Source organism: Carassius carassius, chromosome 30 (assembly GCF_963082965.1).
Source record: "Carassius carassius chromosome 30, fCarCar2.1, whole genome shotgun sequence".
Classification (NCBI taxonomy): domain Eukaryota; kingdom Metazoa; phylum Chordata; class Actinopteri; order Cypriniformes; family Cyprinidae; genus Carassius; species Carassius carassius.
Window position 1 is genome coordinate 2,044,371 of NC_081784.1, and position 23,894 is coordinate 2,068,264.

General features: G+C 36.3%; 1 protein-coding gene across 1 annotated transcript in view; it reads right to left on the bottom strand.

The window, feature by feature from the left end:
* Positions 1-476: 476 nt before the first annotated feature.
* The window catches only part of LOC132110279 (uncharacterized), a 61,049-nt gene continuing 37,631 nt past the window's right edge, over positions 477-23,894 (bottom strand). Inside the window, exons 14-32 of the mRNA XM_059516850.1 lie at positions 22,146-22,295; positions 20,786-21,033; positions 20,585-20,705; positions 19,439-19,633; positions 19,170-19,322; positions 17,363-17,580; positions 14,671-14,854; positions 13,782-13,937; positions 12,453-12,767; positions 12,224-12,331; positions 5,001-6,890; positions 4,233-4,298; positions 4,024-4,104; positions 3,768-3,854; positions 3,224-3,315; positions 3,018-3,103; positions 2,652-2,924; positions 1,550-1,657; positions 477-652 (exon numbers count right to left, since the gene is read on the bottom strand). Of these exons, the coding sequence (XP_059372833.1) occupies positions 477-652; positions 1,550-1,657; positions 2,652-2,924; positions 3,018-3,103; positions 3,224-3,315; positions 3,768-3,854; positions 4,024-4,104; positions 4,233-4,298; positions 5,001-6,890; positions 12,224-12,331; positions 12,453-12,767; positions 13,782-13,937; positions 14,671-14,854; positions 17,363-17,580; positions 19,170-19,322; positions 19,439-19,633; positions 20,585-20,705; positions 20,786-21,033; positions 22,146-22,295 (4,707 nt within the window). The remainder of the gene's footprint in view (positions 653-1,549; positions 1,658-2,651; positions 2,925-3,017; positions 3,104-3,223; positions 3,316-3,767; positions 3,855-4,023; positions 4,105-4,232; positions 4,299-5,000; positions 6,891-12,223; positions 12,332-12,452; positions 12,768-13,781; positions 13,938-14,670; positions 14,855-17,362; positions 17,581-19,169; positions 19,323-19,438; positions 19,634-20,584; positions 20,706-20,785; positions 21,034-22,145; positions 22,296-23,894) is intronic.

A 23,894-nucleotide genomic window follows, 5' to 3' on the forward strand; every position in this document is an offset into this window, starting at 1 on the left:
ATATTGAGAAAATCACCTTTAAAGTTGTCCAAATGAATTTTTAGCCATGCATATTACTAAGTTTTTATATATTTACAGTTGTAAATTTACTAAATATCTTCATGGAACAAGGTCTTTACTTAATATCCTAATGATTTTTGGCATAAAAGAAAAATCTATCAATTTTACCCATGCAATATTTTTTTGTCTATTGCTACAAATATACCCCAAAGACTTAAGACTGCTTTTGTGCTCCAGGGTTTGGAACAACATAAGGGTGAGTAAATTACTTGATTTTCATTTCTGACTAAACCATCCATTTGAGGCCGATGTGAAAACAGCTGATAAAGTGAGAAGTTGAAGGAGTGAATTTTAAACACCTTGCGGCAACACAATCATACAAGATATCATTTAAAAGTACACAAAAATGGTTCTTGCTATCATATCCATAAATAAATGTAAAACAAAAAATGTTTTGAACTTGTGTCCTGCACATGTCAGTCAGGGTCTTTGACGGACTGCTGCCAGATGCCATTTGTTGGAGCAGTCACTGAGCTTTTACAGACTGATGGCATCTCACCATCTCTGATGAATAAAGTCACGGAGTAGCTGGAGCTGCTGTCCTGGCTTTTGCCTGAAGGGGGCGCTGCAGGCTTGATCCTCTGATATGTGGCTGCAGAAACAGAGGTATCAGCATTCAGTAACATTACATTGATTAAACATCTATTTGTTGGGCCCTTTGAGTCCTGACAGAATATCAGAATCCAGTCATAAAAATGTAATTTTAATGCATAATGCGGAATGTGCAGAAAATGTTTGATGAATAAATCAAAAGTAGGACTGTACTCTTAATCGAATTGCAACAGCAATACTACTGCTACTAATGATAATAAAATTACCAAAACTTTTTAAAGAAATAAAAAAATTTCTTCCATGTCTTAGTTTGAACAGTAAACCTCTACTGCCAAAAAACCCAAAAGCATTGTTTAATTTGCAACCTGATAAAATTTTTACAGTTTTATGCCTCCATTTGATTAAAGCAGTTTTTAAACTATAAAGTTGCTAAAGTTTTATGAATTCAACTGATTAGTCATGCTTTTTGATTATTAAAACTTAAACCATTAAAATTGATTCCAAAAACATTCAAACTGAAAATGGAATTTAAGAAAAATAAAACCCAATTATAAAAATTATTTCACAGGCCCATCAATTTTTTTTAACTTCCAATAAATTCTTGATTTTTTATACATTTCATGATTTCAATTAATTAAATGCTCTTTGATTACTAAAATTAAATTACAATGGAATCCAAAAAATCTACAAAAGTTTGGGAAAAAATGGAATGTAGGGGGTTAATTGAGTGGAATTTGGGGGAACAAAATAAAACACTACATATGGCCCTAACAAATGATTTTTCTTAAACTTATTGTTCAGTTATACAAGTTTCATGCTTTCATGCTGTTTGATTACTCAGATTTAATTTAATCATTAAAAAAAACTCCAGAACAAATAAAACGAAAAAAAAAAAAAGTTTGGAAAAATCAAAAACAGATTTAATAGGCTTTAATACCTGAGGTAAAGGAGTGTGAGCGTCTCTTTTCGTGGGTCCAGCCCTGAACGGTGGACATAGAGGACACTTTCTGTCTCCGAGATTCGCCATTAGAGTCAAACTCATCCTCTACAGAGAGGAAACAAAATGAATCATTCAACCTCTGTGGTACAAGGGCAGACAGTACAAGTGAGTAACAAAGTACTGGAGGTGAGAAATTATGTGACCAAGGTGGAAATGACAAAATCCAGAGAGCTGAATAGAAATGCTTCTCCCGAAATAGAAAGCTGCGGACAGCAAACAGATGTGACCATGCCTCATAATGTCTGCATGAAGCTCTGCTCAGTACCAGAGTCCTCTCCTGCGCTCTTTTGGATGTTCAAACTTTTGTCTTGCATATTATTTATTTATTATTTGCATTAGTTGACAGTGTTGTGGAAACCACTTTGAGCTAAATTTATCTCAAGTATACTTTCAAATTCACTAAAAATAGCATACTTAAGATAAATTATATATTTAAAGATTTCTTTACTGGACAACAAGGCAAAATACTGATTAAGAAAATGATATTTATTTTATTTATTTTTATTTAGTTATTTACTTTATTTATTGTAGTGCAATTTAAAGCAATTTAAATAGTTAACCACATATTTATACACAATTATTATAAATTAAATACTCATAGCTATAAGGGTTTATAAAATACGACTATAAGCTTGAGTAATTTATTTAAATGAGCCTTATGTTTATAAATTTGTCATGATAGTAATGAACAGCAGCATTAAATATTAAAACTACTGCAATAAATAAATATATATATATATATATATATATATATATATATAATTTCCACCAAAACTACATTTATTGGATATAAATAGTAATAAAATATTCATGATACTATATTCATAAAATGTAAATAATACAAATTTCAGAAGCCTTTAATATATTTTTCCCCAATCATTTTATTTATGAGAACCGAACCAATGCTAAAAACTCCCCAAATAAAATAAAGAAAATTAAAGAAAATAAATTGTTAGTAAAAAAATAGCTAGTTTCAGGAAAAAACTACCCTTATTGTTTTCTTAGTTCAGGGAACTGTATTAATCTCACAGTTTCTTACCACAATGACCTGCATCTGAGAATGAGGGGAGCAAAAGATCCTGATGCCTGTGATGGATCTGCAGTCTGTCATTGGTGTGGACCATGATCTCTTTGGTTCGGTCTGAGGCGGGCTGACTCTGTGCTAAAACGGTGGCGGTGACATAATTTCTCATGGGGCAGTGACATTTATCTCCACACTGACATCCGGTGATAGCAGGAGAATGTCTAGGGAGCGTCGCTGAAGCTGAAGACCCATGACATGTTGATCTGTTCACTACGGAATCGCTAGACGCTGTAGAGATAGGATTTCATGTGAACATGACTGTGGTCGTATAATGCAGCATGGAAAACTTGTTAACAACGGAGACAGTTAATAGTATACTACCAATGTGTTCTTGGATTCTGAGGATCCACTTCTTCATCATAAATCGGGATGAGGCACTGAGGAGATACTTAGATCCGTCACGCAATCTGTGAGAAAATGGTTAAAAGTCCTTCAACTGAACCTGTGCAGGTGAAAACGATTCAAACAACTTCTTTCATCTCTAACTAAAACAAACATGAGACGTCCTTTAGTTGTTGGTCATTTACCTTAAGCAAAAGCAATTGGGTTTTTTGGTGTACTCTGGCGATGGTTCACACACCGCTCCAATTAGGTTCAGAGGAGGGCTGGTCACACAGCTCTATGGTGTACAAATATAGAGTCATTTTGGCAAAATCTTACCCTTAGATGCTTTAAAACTGCCATAAACGTAATTCAATCACAATTTAATCACAGTTCAACCTTGCAAAATGGTAAATGGACTGCATTTATATATATAGAGCACATGGCCATCCAAAGCGCTTTACAAGTTGCCTCACATTCACCCATTCACACACCGACTGCGATGTCAGCCATTCAAGGCGCCATCCAGCTCGTCGGGAGCAGCTGGGGTTAGGTGTCTTGCTCAAGGACACCTCGACATTTGGTCAGGTGGAACTGGGGATTGAACCACCAACCTTCCGGTTTATAGACAACCTACATGAACCACTGAGCACTGCCACTGCAATGCAACTAATGATGTCTGTTTACAATAAAGGAACACAAAGTTTTTTGCTTGTTTGCAAAGCCAGAACATGAAGTCTTCAAGGTTACCTTAAGTGTATCTTTCTTGTCCTGATAGAAACATATTGTTTGTTTGTAAAGCACAGCATGATAGGAATTCCATGCCCTGCATGGTGCCTGAAATAGAAAATTTTAGTGGTTACATAAAGACCTATCGAAAATGCACTAAACAACATAGTCTGACATTTACCACAGTAGCCTGCAGGTAAAATCATGAGGCATGAGACACAAAATGCTCAATTGTTTTGGTTTGGGTCAAGCAAATATCTGTAATTGTGATATTTACCTTCTTTCCACCCAGTAGTAGTTTGCGTTTCCTCTCCAGTGTACCCTCCATAGACGGCAGTTCCAGTTCTTGTCTTCCACTCTGAAAAAGAAAGGTCAAAAACCTTGATATGATGAGATACAATAATGTATTTTATTTCTCAATATTCTGAAAAACGTTAAAGCATATACTCTCTGTTCTGGTATGGTCTGCAATTATACTTTGTGTACCTGGATATAATTGTCATTGGTCCCATCCAATCCCATATGAAAAGACAGGAGGCTCATGGACTGGTCCTGCAGAGAGAGAACACATAGCAATGCGTTAATTACCATGACAAAAACAGATTGCATGTGCACTGATCAGAACTACAGCAATGGGCAAAATTAAATGAACTGCTGGCCACAACTTAATTTGAAGGCACAGATTTCCTTATAAAACCCTTCAGCCATTTAATGCAAATGCTACACAGTGAAGAGCATATATGCTCCCATAGAAAACGATGGGAAATGTAAGGTATCCACCATGATTCATCCCCACATGGCTTTCTAAGCCTCCCACTAAATACAATACTGTGTTGGCGCCCATGAGCGGACATCTCATAAATATCATTATTATGTTTATGGCAGCGTGTTGAAGGCATAAGTCACCTACTTAAATCAGGGGTGTCCAATCCTGGAGGGCCACCGTCCTGCAGAGTTTAGATCCAACTGGACCCAACACACCTCCATGGAAGTTTCTAGTAAATGTTGGGACCTTAAGTTTCTTGGTTAAGGTGTGTTTGATTGAAGTTAAGCTTCAACTTGCCTCAAAACACATGCCTGGAAGTTTCTAGTATGCCTAGTAAGACCTTGATTAGCTAGTTCAGGTATGTTTAATTGGGGTTGGAGCTAAACTCTAGAGGACAGTGCCCCTCCAGGAGCAGGGTTGGACACCCCTGACTTAAACAGTCCTTAATGACAACAAACTGATTTTGACAGCCAACTTGTAGACCTCACCTTCAGAAACTCTGTTTCCTCCTCCTCCTCCTCTTTATAATGGTAGATAAACTTTTGCTGGTCCTCTATTTTGGGTATTTTCACAATATCTGAAGCAGTTTCATTATTAGCAACATGTTTGTAAACATTTTCCTGATGTGTGAACGCAGCCCAAGACCTCCTATCCCCTTCATCCAGAATTTGCCTCTCTTCCCTTGGGTTCTGCTGCTTCCTAGAACCCACCATAGTCTGGATGGATGGTGGCAGTCTGAACTCTGCCACAAGAAGGTTGGGTGCGGAGGACATGACCAACTTCCTGAAAAACACTGCTTGTTCTTTGGGTGAGGGTTCCCTGAGCTGGTCTGGCGAAGAAGTGGCTTGGTAGACATTATAAATGATGTCAGAGTTTAGACTCTCTTGGTAGCTGTTCGTGTGGTTCCAGATGTCCTCCAGCTCCTCTTCTTCCTGCTCAAACTGTTGATGGTCAGGATGAACTGGATCTTCAACATCAATGGATGAGGTAATGCTCTTGTCCTTGGAGAACTTCTTGTTGGAGACTCCTGCATCCAGGAGTGGTACCATCCCAATGGTCCTCTGAGGCACTAGACAATCTGAGGAGTCCACGAATGGACCCTCAGCACATAACTGGAAGCTTCCAGAGCTGGAGTGACCAGAGTCCAACGAGTCCTCTCTTCCATTAGCTCTGAAGTTCAACACCACATGAGATGCATGGCTGGGAGTGCTGGAGGAGTTCCCTGGCCTATGGTACTTGTGTCCATTAAGATTGTGAACCATGGTATGGACACTAGGACATACATGAATCTCTGCCATAGTTGAGCTGTGGTTGGCTATCCCTTGGCTAGCATCTTCTGGTGGGCTTACATAGTAGTTCTCTTTGCTGTCAAGTTGAGTTTCATTAGCGTCCCTACTAACCATCCCTTCTTTTGGCACAATACTGATTCCAGACAGGTGTTTTTGTTGGATATTGGTCAGATCACTGAGTAATGAGGGACGATTCTCCTCAAATGAGATGTCCTCAACAACTGGAGAAGGTGGAGAAGGAAATTCATCTTCAGTAAATGATACAGTGTCAATGCTGATCTTTTTGGAGTCTTTACAATCAATCTTGAGGGTTACTTCATCTGTGGAAATTTGTTTGAACTCTACTTTTTGTGTTGGAGGTGAGCGGGATGTTTTAAAGGTGCTCAGAGCTGTCGGGCGATCAACCTGAGAGTCCTGGTGATAAGAGTCTGTCTTTTTTTGCTCAGCAGGGCCGATTGTGATAACATCTTGAATGCTAGGGATGAGGCTCATATCCTTGGGCAGGTCAAAGCTTAACACAGAGCCCAAGGACAGAAATCTGCAGTGGTTCTTCACATGTCCTTGGGTGGCAACCTCTAAAGTGCTGTGAACTGGAGATCGAACCTCTCCAGGACATTCTGTATCTATGTCTTTCACTGAAGGGTTCTTTATGTAGTCCAAGACCTGAGTCCTAATGCTGTTTGGTCTCCTTGCATTTTTCCACTTCTTCCTTTCCTTCAGGGGCCAAGTATGTGTATCGTATGTCAACGGTTCAGATACAGGTGGCAGCCCAGCCTCCTCTGACAGCTCCTCTCCCATGATCTTCTGGAAGGTGTGTTTACGGTCATCTTTCTTCTTCTTCGCCTTCTTGCACTTCCTGTTTAGGCTGCTAAAGATTGAGATATTGCTGTTCTTTTCCAGGAGGTTGTTGGTCTGCTGAATGGTGTCTTCGATGGAGGACGAGGAGTATGGGGAGGTGCAAGGGGAGGAGGAAGCATACAGGGACGTCCTGGGAGAGGAGGAAGAGGGCCTCTGGGATTCGTCTTGGGGAGGCGCCATACTCTCATACACTGCTGTGTTTTTTTCTGTAACATGCAAGTAGGTACTTACCTAAAACACAAGGATAAGATTGTTTTAGAGTGTTATCGCCTATTTTCTTCCATGCATAAAGCTGTTAGCATGCATAAGTATCACACTTCAATACAAGGTTCATTTATCATGCTAATTATCTGATGAACAATGTTCCTAAAAAGCATTTTGGCAGGTAGGTTGCTCATAAAAATGAACGAATGTCATTGCATTGCAAGACAAAATATACAATAAAGTAGCATCTGCAAACAAGCATTGCTGTAATTTTTAATGAATAGTGTTCATCATCTGTTGGATTACATCTTTAATGGATTTTTCCGTACATTTCTGCTAAGTGTACAGTGGTAACTGACAGTCACCACTGATAAGCTACTACTAAATATATTGTAGAAACGTAAATTAATGTAAAGTTGCTTTGGAATGATTTGCATCGTGCAAAGAGCTATAGAAATAAACTTGAATTGAACTGAATTAACGCATGCATGAAGTCAGTTATCCTCAAATACATTACACACAGGTGTAGTTCATCACATTAACTATCAACCATTTCACAACCACAAAGTGTCTTCATTTTGGACCTTGCAAGTGTGCTTATGTAATCTTGATAATAAATGTGGCTTGGTTTGGCATTTTGTCTTCTTATGTAATGACATTCATATTTAAGTGTGACTTAAGTGTCCAAATACTTTTTATGGCCAGTGTAATCCACAATTCAAACACTGAAACACTATTATTTGTTATAACCATTTATGAAAATAAGTGTTTTAGTATCTGAACATAGCACTTCTGTGAGTCTCTGGCTCAAGCAAAGCATTCCTAAGCAAAAACATAGAAACACGTTGTTACAGAATGATGACATTGCTCTGCAATGATAAAAACATTTAAAATGCTGAAACATCTTTTCCTTCACTGTTTCGTTAAGCAGCAGGAATTCACATTTGTTATGGGAAAAAAATAAACATTTCTTGCATTGTGTGAAGAAAAATTATGCAAAACTTGCCACTACACTGCCAGGATGTTGTGGATGTTTGCCATGGTGCTGCTATGCTGTTGCTACAAACTATGTGGTTACCAATGTATTGTAAGGGATGTTTATTGTGTTACTATGGGTGTTCTGGGTCATTGCCAGGGCATAACTATGCAGTTGCTAAGGTGTTCTGTGTTTCTGTGTGTTGCTATGCTGTTGGTAAGATGTTCTAAGTGGTTGCTAGGTTGTTGCTATGTTGTTGCCAATGTGTTTTTGCCTAGTTGCCAGCATGTCACTAAGCAGTTGGTAAGGTGTTCAGAGTGTTGCTATATTATTGCTCAATTTGCTCTAGGTGTTTGCTAGGGTGTTGCTATGCTTTTGCTAAGGTGTTCTGTATACTTGTCAGGGCAACGAGATCTCTAAGCTGTTCCAGGTGGTTGCCAGGGTGTTGCTATGGGACTCTGGGTAGTTGCCAGGGCATACTGTATGGTTGTGTTTTAAATGGTTTTAGTGTGTTGCTATGCTAAGATGTTTCTATTTGATTGCTAGGAAATTGCTATGGGATTGCTAAGGTATTATGGACAGTTTTCAGGGCATTACTGTGCAGTTGTCAAGCTATTGTGAATGTCTTTCAGTGTGTTGCTTTGTAATTGCAAAGGTGTTCTAGAGGGTTGCTAGGGAGTTGCTATGCTGTTACTAGGATGTTCTGAGTAGTTGCCAGGGTGTAACTATGCAGCTGCTAAGGTGTTCTGAGTGTTTTTTTAGTGTACAGCTATGGGATCGCGGAGGTGGTCTGGGTGGTTGCTAAGGAGTTGCTATGTGATTAATATTCTAGATGGTTGTAAGGGTGTTGCTACGTGATTCTGAGTGGTTGCTTACATCAAAAGCCACACCAAACCAAAGCAAACACCACTAATTAAGCAAAAACATTAGATTTACTGTACATGAGAACAACACTAACAAAAGAACAATAGCAATGCTACACAAGCAAACTTTGATTTTTTTTCTACTCTGTGCTTAATAAGAACCATCTGCCCTTAAACATGTCGTCATACACAGCTGTAATGGCTTGACCTTTCACCCTGTGACTAATCTTGTGTTGCTTTGGCAGCCCCAGACCATAAATCACACAGAGCAGTCAGAAGGGCCTTCTAGAAAGTTCACACCAAATTCTTCAGCACCCCTTACTCCTGCTGGGAGCGATTTCAAAACTCAGCGATCATGGGGAGCAAAGGGTGAGGTCACATCTCAGCACCGCATGGCTTTCATGAATGAGAGCTTACATAAGAGTAAAAAACCCCACTGCATGAATCTTTTCACCTCTCTTATCATCTGCTTTCTTTGTCATTGTTTTCCTACATGCATAACTGGTTAAAACAACCTATTTGCAGCAAATCTTCAGATCTAATAAAGACCCCTGGCCTTTGCTGCTTTCTGACTTGTCATGATGGAGCAAGAGCTTAAAGAGTAAAACGTAGAGTTGCCCTTAACTAAAGATTTGACATGTAGTAATTCACTAAAGGCAGTAGTCAAATAATCGCCATCTCCACAGTACAATGGTGTGCCTTTAGAGAGAAAAGCACCTTTCATAAGGATTACATAATCAGAGAGTATTTGTTTTGAATTGGTTCATTCAAAAGTAGATGTTTCAATCTTTCTATAGATATATTTCTCATGTTTGTGAGTCAGTAGCCTATATGCTGAGTTTCAGTTCATTTTTGTGATGCGCTCTAGTTCATGGAGCAGCAAAAAAAAAAACCATCTTGATTGTTTTCTTTATTTTACAAAAGCACAACATTTTGTTGATACTGTACAGAAGTACAGAAGTTTTTCTGAGTGTACAGAAAATAAAAGTAGACCCTTTACAGTTTCAAATGATGTATTGCTCTTATCTGCATGAGCAAAAATAACAGCAATTTTTAAGATGTTTTCAGGAGAAATGCAAAAAGTGAGCTAACAGCTTCTACACTCCACACAAACACTTTGATAAGTGACTAAAAGTGCACATTTATCTAAGTTAATGTGCTACTACTTGCATGTTTCACTTTCAAAAGCCATATTTGAGGTTGATGAATGTTAGATGGATGTTTGGATTTCCTTCATGGATTTACTGTAATTAACTCAAGGACCTGCCATTAACAATCTGTTCTTCACGTACAGTTTTTTTTTGTGACTGACTAAAAACCTTTAGGTTGACTAAGCCTCTTCTAGGCTATTAGGGGGGCAACACTAGAAAAAAGACTAGACGTTTGCTCTGTTCCTCATGCAAAGCTAGTGTATGGGCGCAAAAGAATGCTTTGACTTTGACTTTGACTTTGTGTGATTACACTCTGATCTCTAGGGTCTCGTTTGTAAGCGGTGACTCAATATATGCTAAAAGCTAAAGGGGCACAAAATAAAAAATCCTGCTGACAGATATCATAATGCATTTGAAATGATACAATATGACAGCAGACACTTTCCCACAAGCGCTAATATTCCTGATGTTTTCCAAAGAATCTACTGGATTACATGAGAGCTGAAAAACCTACAGCAATGGCCAAAATTTCCAAAATAACTTCTAATTCTGACTTCACATCTAATACTCCACTTCACAGACCCTAATGGCATAATAAAAGACCCAAGAATATTGCAAAACCATTTAAGGCTACTAAATGTTACTATATTTTTAAACTTCTGTAACCGTTCCAAGAAACACACGCTTTTTATTTTTGCTGCAATTACTTACAAAATGTTCCCAAAGACAATTTTGTAAACAACCAGAGTGTTTGAATGAGGCTTTATATATGTATTTTGAAGATTTTCTCATCCTGGTTTACTGGCATCTCAAAATGAGATCATTGGAAGTGGCTATTTCCTCTGTCATTTATTCATTACCTGCCCATACCTGTTAGTAATCTCCACTTAACCACAGTGACCCCTCTTCCGTCTCTTTCTCTTTCCAACCACGGTGCAAATAAATGATCAGGCCAAGGCAACTTTTGAGAATAGCATATGATTAGACAATGATTATGAGATTTACTGCAATGCTTAAGTGACCAAAAAAAATATAATGAGATGTTTCGAGATCATGATGTTAGTCAGTCCATCACACTACAGTCCTCATGCAGACACACACAAGTAGTGCTGGGAAGATTACTTACAAATTGTACTTACTGATTCCAAATTGCATGACAAAAATGTTAGTTTTATATTTTAGGTATTATAATCAGACTACTTTTTGATTACTTTTAGATCACTTTTCTATGGAAGCCTGTTGACACCACTAAATAAAAAAGAAAAGAAAAGGTAATTGCCACTTTTTTATCTCACAATTCAGACGTTATATCTCAACAGAGAGATATAAACTCGCAATTTCTGACTTTTTTTTCTATGAATTGAATGATATATACTTGCAAATGTGACAAAAACCCAATTCTGACTTCATTTATTTTTTATTTGCAATTGAGAATTTATATCACCCAATTAGGAGGAAAAAAAGTTGCAAGATACAAACATACATTTTTGACTTTATTACAATTGTGAATTTATAACACAGAATTCTAAATTTATAACTTGCAATTGCGAGTTTAAAACATGCATTTATAAGAAAAAACTCAGAATTGCAATATACAAATGCAATTCTGACTTAATCTCTCGCAGTTGTGAGTTTATATCTCACAATTCTGAGAAAAATGTCAGAGTAGGGAAAACGGACTTCCATACTTTTGACCTAACTTGTTTATCACATTTTTTTCAAATAGAATAATCTTGTCAAATATTGATATAAAAATATGAAGAGAAAGAAAATATGTTTTATTTGTTTTTTTATTATGTTACATTATGTCAAAGTTTCCCAAGCTGGAGTTTGTGAAGGAACTAATAATTAATTACATCATAAAAATGTTAAATTTACATAAATAATTGTAAAATAATGGTGTTTGAAAGACAAAAGCCTTCCAAAGACATATTAATACATGGTTAAATAAATCAGTGATGATTGAAAAAAATTATAATTTGTTTAATCAGTAGTTGATACAATGTTGGGATGTTGAGAAAACACAAGATTTTTGAAAATCCAGTGGTCAAATATGCGGCCTCAGTTTTCTGTGCAATTATACCCATCTGACTAATGACTGGACTTTGTGTAAATGTCAACAAAACTTTAGAAAGGAAAATTTAAATGATGGAAATATTTATGAATAATTTACCGCCAGTGTGTGATTGCTATGTAATCAATAGTAAGTAACTGTAGTCTGATTATGAGTATTTTAAAAGGTAATATAATCTAGCTACAAGTACTTAATTTTTGGAATCCAGATTACATGTAATCAGTTACTACCCAGCACTGCACACAAGTACCATGTTTCTGTTTACTCGTGCAGGGCCACTGACCAACTTTATTTACCTCTTCTGCACTGTGTCGATAAATCTTTTTCTTTCGCTTTAAACTACCAAAAAGCCCCTGGCAGCGCTTCCAAAAACTTTTACAGGCAGAAGAGTGAGAATCAGCAGGCTGAAGGGGAAGGTAGAACAAAACAGAGAAGGGTGTTTTTGAGGAAAGAGAAGCAAAATGTAAGGAGGCTGAGAGGGATATAACACAGAGTAGTGTGACTGTGATTTTTAATCATTCTCACCCTGTGCACAGGTTCGAGCACAGGCATGCCACCTTCCCTCCCAGGCTCTTGTACCTGGATTTGTGTGTCTCCAGAGTTACTGAAGCTGAGGATGAGATTGACAGTGCCTCCTAAAGCTGAAGGACTGGGTTCCTTTAACACCAGGTACGGCGAGTCTGGCCTCTCTAAATGACCACTATCATCGCTTCCTTTAGGTCTGACACTCTTCATCACCTCGTATCCATAACTGTGCTGCAAACGGTCCTCCATGTCACCAGGGGGAGCACTTGTGAGGCTTTCTGTTTTCTTCTGAGAAGCCTCAGGTGAGGTTTCCACCTGAAAAATGAGACTGCATCTTTGGGTCGATCTTACGAAAAACTGTCAAGGATTTTCAGGTCACTTTTCATAACAAAAGATAGAAAGAAAAAAATATATTTTGCATAAAGACAAAAACACTGAAAAACACAAAAGGACTTTTAAGATTGCTTGCATTGTGACATCATTTGACAATTAAGCACATCAATTTCCCATTACTAAAAAAAGCAAAAACAAAAAACTGTATTATACTCTATATTTTATTCTATATTAATAAAATAGTAAAGCTTGTTTGCATTGTGATTGTTTCTACATTTAGTAGCATTCATTTAATACATGCTGATTTAAATTTAAAAAATCACTGCATTTGCAGTATTTTATAACTTTAAAACAAAAAAATAATAATGCAATACAAAAATGATTAGACTGAGAATAAGCAAAATTATAAAAATCTTTTATGAAAAAAAAAAAAACATTTATTTATTGATTATTCATTTTTTATTTTTATTTTGGGTTGATCTCATGAAAATGGTCAAGGATTTCAGGACCATTAAGATTGTTTGCAATGACATTTTAATGCAAAAATTCTAAATTATTATATAGTGAAGCATTTATACATTTAGTAGCATTTGCTGCATTTAATATATACTGATGCCAAAAAAACAAAAAAAAAAAAGAACAAAAAAGTCATTCATAAAATGGTGAAGTATTTCTACTTTTACATTTGGTATATGCTGATGTAAATTGAAAAATCACTGCTTTACAGTATTTACTTTAAGATATTTATTGATTGATACAGATATTGTTTAAGATAAATAAGCACATTTCCCATCATCAATTTGATCAATCAACTACTGATCAATTTGGAGTGAAATGTAACCTCGACATGTTTCTTTACAATTGTATGTACAACAGGAGTGATGAAGTGAATTATACAGTTCAATCAGTTTTTAATTTGTGCACCATGCTTGATTGATTGACTGATTAACTTGATTGATTCAAAGAGGGATATATTCACAAATGAATGGGTTTTACCTGTGTTTGCGGGCTGCAGCCCATGGCTTCGGAGTAAATAGCGTCTGTCTGAGCTTCTTCAGCCTTCTGTCTGTTCAACAGCTGATCCTTCTGAGCCCTCCAGTGGACCAGGATCCATCCCAGCATGCTCCTCAGCTCCTCCATCCTCTCTCTGATCTGCACAACACATAATAAACAAGCCATTTTAACGTTCTGTCATCCCAGAAGCAACTTAAGCAGATATTAAAGGGATAGTTCACCCAAAAATGAAAATTGAAACCACTCTCATTTACCCTCAAGGCATCCTAGGTGTATATGACTTTCTTTGAAAGGTACAGTATATAAAAAAATGTCCTTTATAATGTATAAGATTTATAATGGCAGTGAATGGGTGTTATTTTTCAATAGTCCAATAGAGGCCCAATAAAAGTGCATCCATACACCATAAAAAAATGCTCCACAGGGCTCCGGGTAGGGATGAATTATTTTAATTTATAATAGTTATAAATTAACAATTAAAATGTATTATAATAATAAATAATAATAGCTAGAGTTTACTGTTTAATTAAGTTTTAAATATGGAATTTTTTCTTACAAAAACCCATGGATTTGCTTTATGAGGCCTTTATTAACCCTTCGGAGCCAAGTGGGACACTTTTTATGAAGGATGAATGCACTTTATTGCACTTCTTTTGGACTATTGAAGATCAACACCCATTTACAGCCATTATAAAACATGGAAGAGCAAGAAAATGTTTTAATATAACTTTAAATTTTTTTATATTTAATATAATATGTTTGTTTTCATCTGAAAGAATGAATTCATATACACTTAGGATGGCTTGAGGGGGAGTAAATCAAGGGGAAATGTTCATTCTTGGGTAAAGAAAGCTTATTTGTGACTCTCTACCATCTTGTTGAGGTGATGCTCATCGTCAAAGAGTTTTTGTCCAGCCACAGCGAGCTGATCAAACTCCTCGAACTTCTGCTCTATCTGCCGATCCAGAACCTCAACCAGAGGCTCCTGGTTCTCTCGGCTTTGACGCAGAGCACTTTCAGAGAAAATGCAGGAGCGGGTGTCTTCTGTCCAAGAGCTGTGGGAGAGAAGATGAACAGCAGAGAGGTGAAGATAAGCACTTCAGGCCAATACACAAGCTCAAGATGACGCTTTCCAGACGTTTGTCCAAACACATCAAGAGAACACAATGTGAACAGACATCTCCCATCAATAAATCAAACACTAGCTCTGCAAATTATATTCATAGAACATTCTTGGTGAATTACACACCGAAACATGTGCAGCTCACATTTCACCTTCAAGGACCTTCATGATTTTTATTTTATTTATGCCATTATTTTCATGACAATTAAGCAAGTTTCCTTCAAATTTGCATTACTGTAATGTGTCTATTATACTGTATTTTTCTAATTTAAAAAGCTTCATGTAACGAGATAAAAATAAATAAATACATATTAAGTATTTACTATTTATGGTAGTATTTGGTCTAGTTTTAATTTATGCTGGTTTAAATAAAAATATATTATTGAATTATTTTTTTTTTTACTTGCACTATTGCATTGTCTGGTCACATTACAGTAAAACAAACTGAAACAGAAACCTGCTTAATTGTCACAAAAATAATGAAAAAAAATTATATTTATAAATTACAATTTATGATAAAAAATTACAAAGGAATTAAAATGACTTTTATATATGGTAAGCATGTATGTATTTATGTATATATATAAATACAAATACATATACATATATATATGTATTACGTACAGTAAATTTAGTTGTTTTTTATTTTAAATTATCTACTACTTTCTATATTCTAGGATTTTGATTTTAGGGGGGCTCAGTCCCCAATAAGGGTATGATTAAAAAAATATTATTTGACTATTAGGGTAGGGTGGTATGCTAATAACCTTACTGCAATCCACTATTCCATTGTATTCCCTGTATTTCATATATGGGAGTAGGAGTACTGACTGAGCCATAAATAATTATTGGATGTGACCACTAGAAAATAGGGAATGTCGATTTTTTTTTTTACAATGAAGACCTCCTGATTCATTCACTGTACAAACACACGCACACATGTTTCCAGTACAAACACAACATTTTACTGTTTGCATTTCTATGCTCACATACAAACCTCAGATAGCAATTTTTTCCCTTGGATGATACCACTGCTTTTTCTTTTAAAATGTACAGGGAAATTGGCAGACAATTAAAACAATGTCAGGGTTCAATGACTGAAATTAATCTTGGGAACACAGTGGTATTGTGTGTGTGAGAGGCTGTCTACGTTCTGTTCTCACCTGACTGTTGCTCATTTGCAGACCTACTCCTGCAAAATTTTGTATATCCATCTACAATGAAATATAAATTATTTTAGTTTTTTAGCTTTTTAGCCTTTATAATCAACAATACGGTTGGATATTCATAAAGTCACCCCATGAAAATTGATGTAATTTTAAGTATTTTAACTAACCAGCTAATATTCATTAAGAATATAGACAAACCGTGTATTAATGTAATTGTCTATTGGCAATATGATTAATCTGTTCTATATTTATTTCTATTTATTAAAAATAACAACATGAATTATCAATTTGCCACTTCTATCAATCAAGTACAAATCTAGTATAAATAGTATAAATCAAGAAAATCAAAAATCCCTTTACTCTACGCTTACTCTAATTTATGTATCATGACACTCCTCCTGATTCATTATTACTTAATACAAAACTAGATTTAATAATACAAAACAAAATAACTCCACATTCTCTCTCTGGGCCATCTAGTGCTTTCAGACAATGATGTGTGTCTTTAATCATTTTTGTGCATGGCTGCATAATGTAAAGTCAAAATACATAATAATATGTCTGTAATTTTAAAAAGTAAATGAAAATAAATCATGATCGTTTTCTGAATCTAAAGTATGTTTTCATGGGTGTTAATCACTTCATTTTTGTAGGAATAAAAAACAACTATCACACAAGCGCTGAAGGTGAACGCAGCGAAACGTATTGGTATTGGATGAGAAACCGAGCCGTCCCCTGTGCTCTCAATGCTCCAGTAACATTACATTATGTAAACTGCAATGCATTTATGACAAAGAACTGCACCGATGCAGATGTAATATCATAGCATTAGCAATCTATCGATAAATGCACGCACACACGACACACCTAGTGCTCTCTGATGTTCCCCTGCAGATTGAAAAATCCGCTAAATCCAAGCAGACTCTGATAAAGGGGTGGAGCCGAAACTTGACGCAGCTTGCCGCCGTTTCAAATGAGTTTTTTTAAAGGGGACTGAAGCGATCAAAAATGTATTAATCAAATATTTTTTTAGGGGGGCTGAAGCCCACCTAAAAGGGCCTAGTGACGCCCCTGTGTCACAGTATATGTCATGAAAATATTAGAATGCAAAAAAAAGTCCAATGGTCCTAAAAAAAGGTTTTATTTTATTTATTTAAAAAAATAAAATGGGGGGGGGGGGGGTATGATTTGTACATGTTCTTGTGATGTCAATCTTTAACAAAAAGAGATATAAAATTAGGTCTCATTTAATCATTTTATCACTGACTTACATCATTGCCAGATAGTTCCTAAAGAAATGGCGCAGGTGTCCGAACTGCAGGAGTCTCTTCTTGTTTTCAGCCACACTTGTGCCGAGCTCGTCCCAGGCGTTCAGGCTGGTCTGAATCTCATTCCCTACAGCGTTCATCCTCTCTGGACACATGTCTGACAAACGGCTCGCCAGGCTCACCAAGGCCTCCACCTCTTCCTTCAAGACCCCGTATTCAGCCTGGAGGAAGAAAACACGTCTAGGCTTAAGTTCGCAGTTGCATACTAACATCCAACTAGTGCTATTTGCAGCATTAACCTTTTACCAACTGTGCAAACTTGTACGGTTTTACACTTTCAGTGCTTTAAATCTGTTAACCAAATGCTTTACATATGCATTGCTGGCATCGCTGACAGAGTTTCTGAAGGTAATCAAAAACGTTAAGAATCAAGCCGCTCTGTGTTTCAGTTCTGCGCCTGCAAAACAGAGATTGTCAGATGCTTTGTGCATGAGCGTCAAACTATTTTTTTTTTCATTTCTTGCGCTTTGGGGTTTCCTGAAAGATGTGTTTGCGTTTGCACGCCATCGAGGTATTTTGCATTGTAACGCACCCCCACAATGCTGCGGTCTCAAATGAATCAACCGACACATACAAATACACATCATAAACGCCAAAAACCTGCACACAATGGAGTCCTGTGTAGATAATAAAGGCATGTGTGGGCTCACTTCATTATCGAACAAAACAAGGGTCAGACTGATCCTCAGTGGATGTCCAGCTTCAACCACAACAGGAAACAGATTCTAGAAACAATGTGCTAAAACAAATTCATCACAAGAGGTGGGAGAAAGACGTTTCCATTAGTTCAACACCAGGAGGTCACAGAGTCCCGGCAAACAAGATGCTTCCTGTTCTTAGAGCGCTTTCACTGGTTAATGCTTCGGACGTGTTATTGTGTTGCAAAAACACTGGGTTGCTGTCTTACTTTTAAAAAAAAATAAAAAAATAAAACAACAACCACACAAAAGGGTGAATCACATGAAAGCATGTCCAGGTAACATTTCACAACAAAAATCTGCATGAATAAAATCAGGTCTGTTTTTACGACCATGAATTTTATTTTATTTTTTTCAATACTACTACGACTACTACTACTACTGATTAATAATGATGATAATATTAATAATTATTATTATGAATAAATATAATTATATCTTTTTTATTTCTTGTAATTAATTCTTATTTTTATAACTTAATTGTCATGGAAATAAATGCAATAATAATAATATTAATAATAATAATAAAAATAATAATTATTATTATTAAGATGTTTTTTTTGTTACTTAACTGTCATGAAAATAATCACAGCAAGATAATCACAATAATAATAATATAATAATAATAATAATAATAATAATAATAAACAATTGTTCAATTTCTTACAAAATAATAAAACAATGCACAATCTTATAGAATTATATCATATATTTATATTTGTAATTATTGTAATGTGAGTATTTTCCTGAAAATGCTGTAAAAATAATTTGTATTAAATAAAAAAGATACATTGAGGGCCGAACAACAACAATACAATACAATTATTTATAAATAATTTTCAATTGAATTTAATTATTTTTCTTTTTTTATTATTCTTTATTATTCTTTTTTTTTGCATTACAGCAGCAAGATTGTTAGGAGAAAATAGCTTTAACTGTCATAAAAATAAGGTAGCACTGCCTAATAATTTACTGGTCTGTATGAGCTTAGGTTTTGTGACATTCACCCTAAACTCTAACGACATTCTTCTCTAGCAGTCCAGAACCTGTACCTCCAGCTGGTCCTGGTACTCCTGCAGGTCCTCCAGACCGCAGCGCTCCGGCTCACATCTCACTGCCATCTCACTCTCCATCTCCAGCACATCTACGGCGAGTTCAGCACAGCGCTGCAGACACTGCTCCATGCGCGCCGACACCATGGCATGCTGGGAAACAAGGAAGAGACGAATAGGACGGAGAATAGTGAATGCTTATATTAACAAATGTGTTTTCTTGCCAGGTCTGCCTCAACACAAACAAACGTTAATGTGACTCTACTCACCCTGGCGAGCAGCTCCTGGATGCTCTGGTCATGTGACTGCGAGCGGCCCCGCTCCCGCTCTGTGTCATTGAGCATCTCAACGGCTTCTCTGAGCTCCTTCACAGGGTTCCCAATGGCTTCCATCAGGGGCTCATCATGTCCTCTCACCGGCAAGCACAGAAGAGACGGTTCAGAGTCAAGCTCACTGCACAGCGGCTGGAGGAACACATTTTAACAATGAATAAACCAGGAGACCAAACTAACCTGATTATGCAGCTCTCTGGAATACTTGATTCTGATTGGTCGATCCTGCCATGCTGATCAAATATTTGTGTTTCTTTCCAACACAGCTGTGCTAGTTTGATGTCTCATATCACTCCATAATCGCTTTCATCTCGTATAATACAATCATTTAAACTTATTTTGAATGTCATTATGAAATAAAATCTGAATTGTTCTGGCTTTGAGCTGAAAACTCTGAAAACTCATAAAAATGGGTAGAAATTACAGAAATTACAACTACTTGATTGACGGATTGATTCCAATAGTTTGACATTAGCAAATTGCTAAACCATCAACATGATACTCTAATAATAATAACAATACACAGCACATGCTTACTGATTATTTCATTATTAAATTATTACTTTTTAAAAATTGATTTATCAGTGTAATATAATAATAACATTATCATTTAAGTTCGTAAGTTTTATAAATATACAGTGAATAGTTATATGTTAATTACATTAAATAATATAATATTAATTAATATGTATATCAAGTTTATATATTATGATTAATTTAAATAAACATTTATTTATTAATTATAATTTATATTATTTTAAAAGTCTCATTTATAACAATAATAATACTAATCAAACATAAATACATATTATGGGAACTGAAATGGATGGAACCATAGATAAATAAATTTTTTACAGTGCAGCTCGTGGATTGTTGTTCTATGCTGGTTTGGAACCAGCAACCATTCTGGTTATCACTAAACCACACGATCTTCTTATGGCATACTTTATCTCCAGTGCTAACAAATACATATGTTTGATTCCCAGAAAATGCACGAAACCTTGGCTGCGAGTCACTTTGCATAAATGCACCCGTCAAATGCATGAACGTAAATGAAGTGGAAAAACTCAACCCGTAGCTAACCTGTCCCAGGGTGCTGTAGTGATCTTCCTCGAGCTCCATCTTCTCCAGGAATTCTGTGAGCATCCGTGTGTCCTTCAGCTCTGAGCTCTGCTGGGTCAGTGCCATTTGCACACTGCTGAACCTGAAAGAAACAAACATGCTCATACATCAGAACACCGCAGCGCAAACAACATCTATCCGAGTCGAACTGGTGGCACATACTTCTTCTCCACGTCCTTCAGCCGTGCAGGAAGCAGCTGAGTGTGAAGATGTCTTTGGCTGCTCAGATGATCTACTTCCTGTCTGAGGGTCTGCAGCTCCAGACGTCTGTCCTCCAGCCCCTGCTCCAGCTGGCAGCTCTCTTGCTCTGCCACACTCACGGACTCTGGGTCTCCAGACAGTCTGATGGACAGCTCCACAACTTCTAACCACGCCTCCAGACTGGCCAGAGACTGCAGCATCCACACTACCTGCCAATCACAGCCAAACAACTCACAATGATCAATTAAACACAGCTGCTGGGACAGTCTGTCACAGTTTATACAGTGCACAACCCACAAATACACTCATGAGACAGAGCAGATCATTGAATTGTGAGATATTATATTTTATGATTCGATACTGAACAATTAACAAACTGAATGCATTTGGCAAAAATTAGTTTACTCTGGATTTGAAATGAGATTTTGTGAATATTTTGTCTTTTGGCAGTCCAATAAAATAATGAGTAAAAGAGATTAAAAGAATGCAAATTTGCCCTTTTTATGTTACTTTCATTTTTATTTGCCTACCCTTGCGCTATTTGTATTATATATGTCATTATATGTCATCTTACAACTTTTGCATTGTGACATTATTTTCAAGATAATTAAGCGCATTTTCCATCTAAAACCAATGTAATGCAGCAACACATTTTATTAGATTTTTCTGCATTCCCCTTTACATTTTCAAAACATAAATATTAAATGCAACAAAACAAAAAAAAGTCTTATATTTGATAATCAAATCCTCATAAATGAAATATGTAATCTAGTCACATACACACACATATAGCATTTTTGTGATGAAAATCACATTAAAATAGATCTTCTTTTTTTTGCATACATTTTCTTCATGCACTGTACAGTTTCTACTATTTATGTGAAATAGGACGCAAAATGCAATGATCAATATTTCAAACAGTAGTCTGCTACATTTTTGTCACACAACCTTGTTATGTTGAATGCTTAATCCATCTTTTAAACTAATACTGTTTTTACATTTTACTCCAGTTTTGTGTAATTCCTTTGTGAGTGCAATCAAAAAAAAAAAAAAAAAAAGAAAAGAGAGAAAAAAAAAAGAAATCAAATCATGTTTTGATTGACACTGGAAATTGACTCTTGATGTTGCATGCACTGTGCACTGCATTGTGTGATACAGTACTACACACTGTGTGCTCTACTGTAGCTGTACTGTATGTGGGCATTTCTAGGCATAATAAATGGCATATTTTGCAGAGTATATATACTGCACAATATTTTCTTTTATCAACACAAGGCGATATACCATTCCAAACATTCAGGGAAACACCAGATATATGTACCCTGTAGTTGAGCTCGTCTGAGAGCTTCAGGACCAGTCCGTTTCTCTCATGTCTTCTCTTCAGCTCGTCCCACAGAACCTCCAGCTGACTCAGAAACTCCTGGATCCTGATGCTTCCCGGATGCTGAGCCCTCACCAGACTGTAACCCTCCTGGATGGAAACAAGAGGTCTGAGTTACCATTTTAAATAATTCATGCATACATTTTTGTTAAATGTATAATATGCATTTTTTTTATGTACTGTAATATGAATATCTATTCAATTCAATTCAAGTTTTTTTCAATTTTTCAAGTTTTTTTCAAGGACGTCACTTCCTGTTTGTTGTTGGCGGCTGTACTGCGTTTGAGCTCCGTCACTATATTCTTTTCATTGACTATTTTTAACTCAAAAATCAATTTTATACATCATCGTCTCCGTTTATATAACGTGTGAATATATCCTCTATTGTATTCTACAACAAAAACAATCAGAGCGCCTCGCTATCACTAGTTTTATTTTGATCTCCCAGGTCCGCTATTAGCTTTTAGGCCGTTAGCATCAGCGGCGTGGTTGCAGCTAACTGCGCTTACATTGCTAATACTCTATTCACACACATTACCACTGCTGTACTCACTGTTACTTGCTTTTACTTGCTCTGACAACATCTCCAGGACACTTCGCTCCATGTGACTAGTAAGACAATTCTCTAATAACTATTATGATGAGTTTTGTTCCACCCGCTTAAATGATAAAAGTACTTGCGCTGTAAAAACTATTAAGACTGTGTCTGTTCCCCGAATAGTGAGGTCAAAATATAATGTAGGATCTAGAAAAAATCTTATCGTAATTAAACCAGAAAAATGTAAAGTAAATGAACAAAAAAAATTGTAAAGTTTGGGCTCATAAATATTAGATCACTCACACCCAAAGCAGTTTTCGTAAATGAAATGATCACAGAAAATATTTTTGATGTACTCTGCTTGACTGAAACCTGGCTAAATCCAAATGATTATTTTGGTCTAAATGAGTCTACTCCACCAAACTACTGTTATAAGCATGAGCCCCGTCAGACTGGTCGTGGCGGAGGTGTTGCAACAATATATAGTGATATTCTCAATGTTACCCAGAAAACAGGATACAGGTTTAACTCTTTTGAAATACTTCTGCTAAATGTTACACTGTCAGACATGCAAAAGAAATCTAATGTATCTCTTGCTCTGGCTACTGTGTATAGACCACCAGGGCCGTATACAGAATTCCTAAAAGAATTTGCAGATTTCCTCTCAGACCTTCTAGTTACAGTTGATAAGGCGCTAATCATGGGAGATTTTAATATTCACGTTGATAATGCAAATGATACATTAGGACTTGCGTTTACTGACCTAATAAACTCCTTTGGAGTCAAGCAAAATGTCACCGGGCCCACTCATCGTTTTAATCATACACTAGATCTAATTATATCGCATGGAATCGATCTTACTGCTATAGACATCGTACCTCAAAGTGATGATATTACAGACCATTTCCTTGTATCGTGCATGCTGCGTATCACTGATATTAACTACAACCCGAATTCCGGAAAAGTTGGGACGTTTTTTAAATTTTAATAAAATGAAAACTAAAAGACTTTCAAATCACATGAGCCAATATTTTATTCACAATAGAACATAGATAACATAGCAAATGTTTAAACTGAGAAAGTTTAAATTTTATGCACAAAATGAGCTCATTTCAATTTTGATTTCTGCTACAGGTCTCAAAATAGTTGGG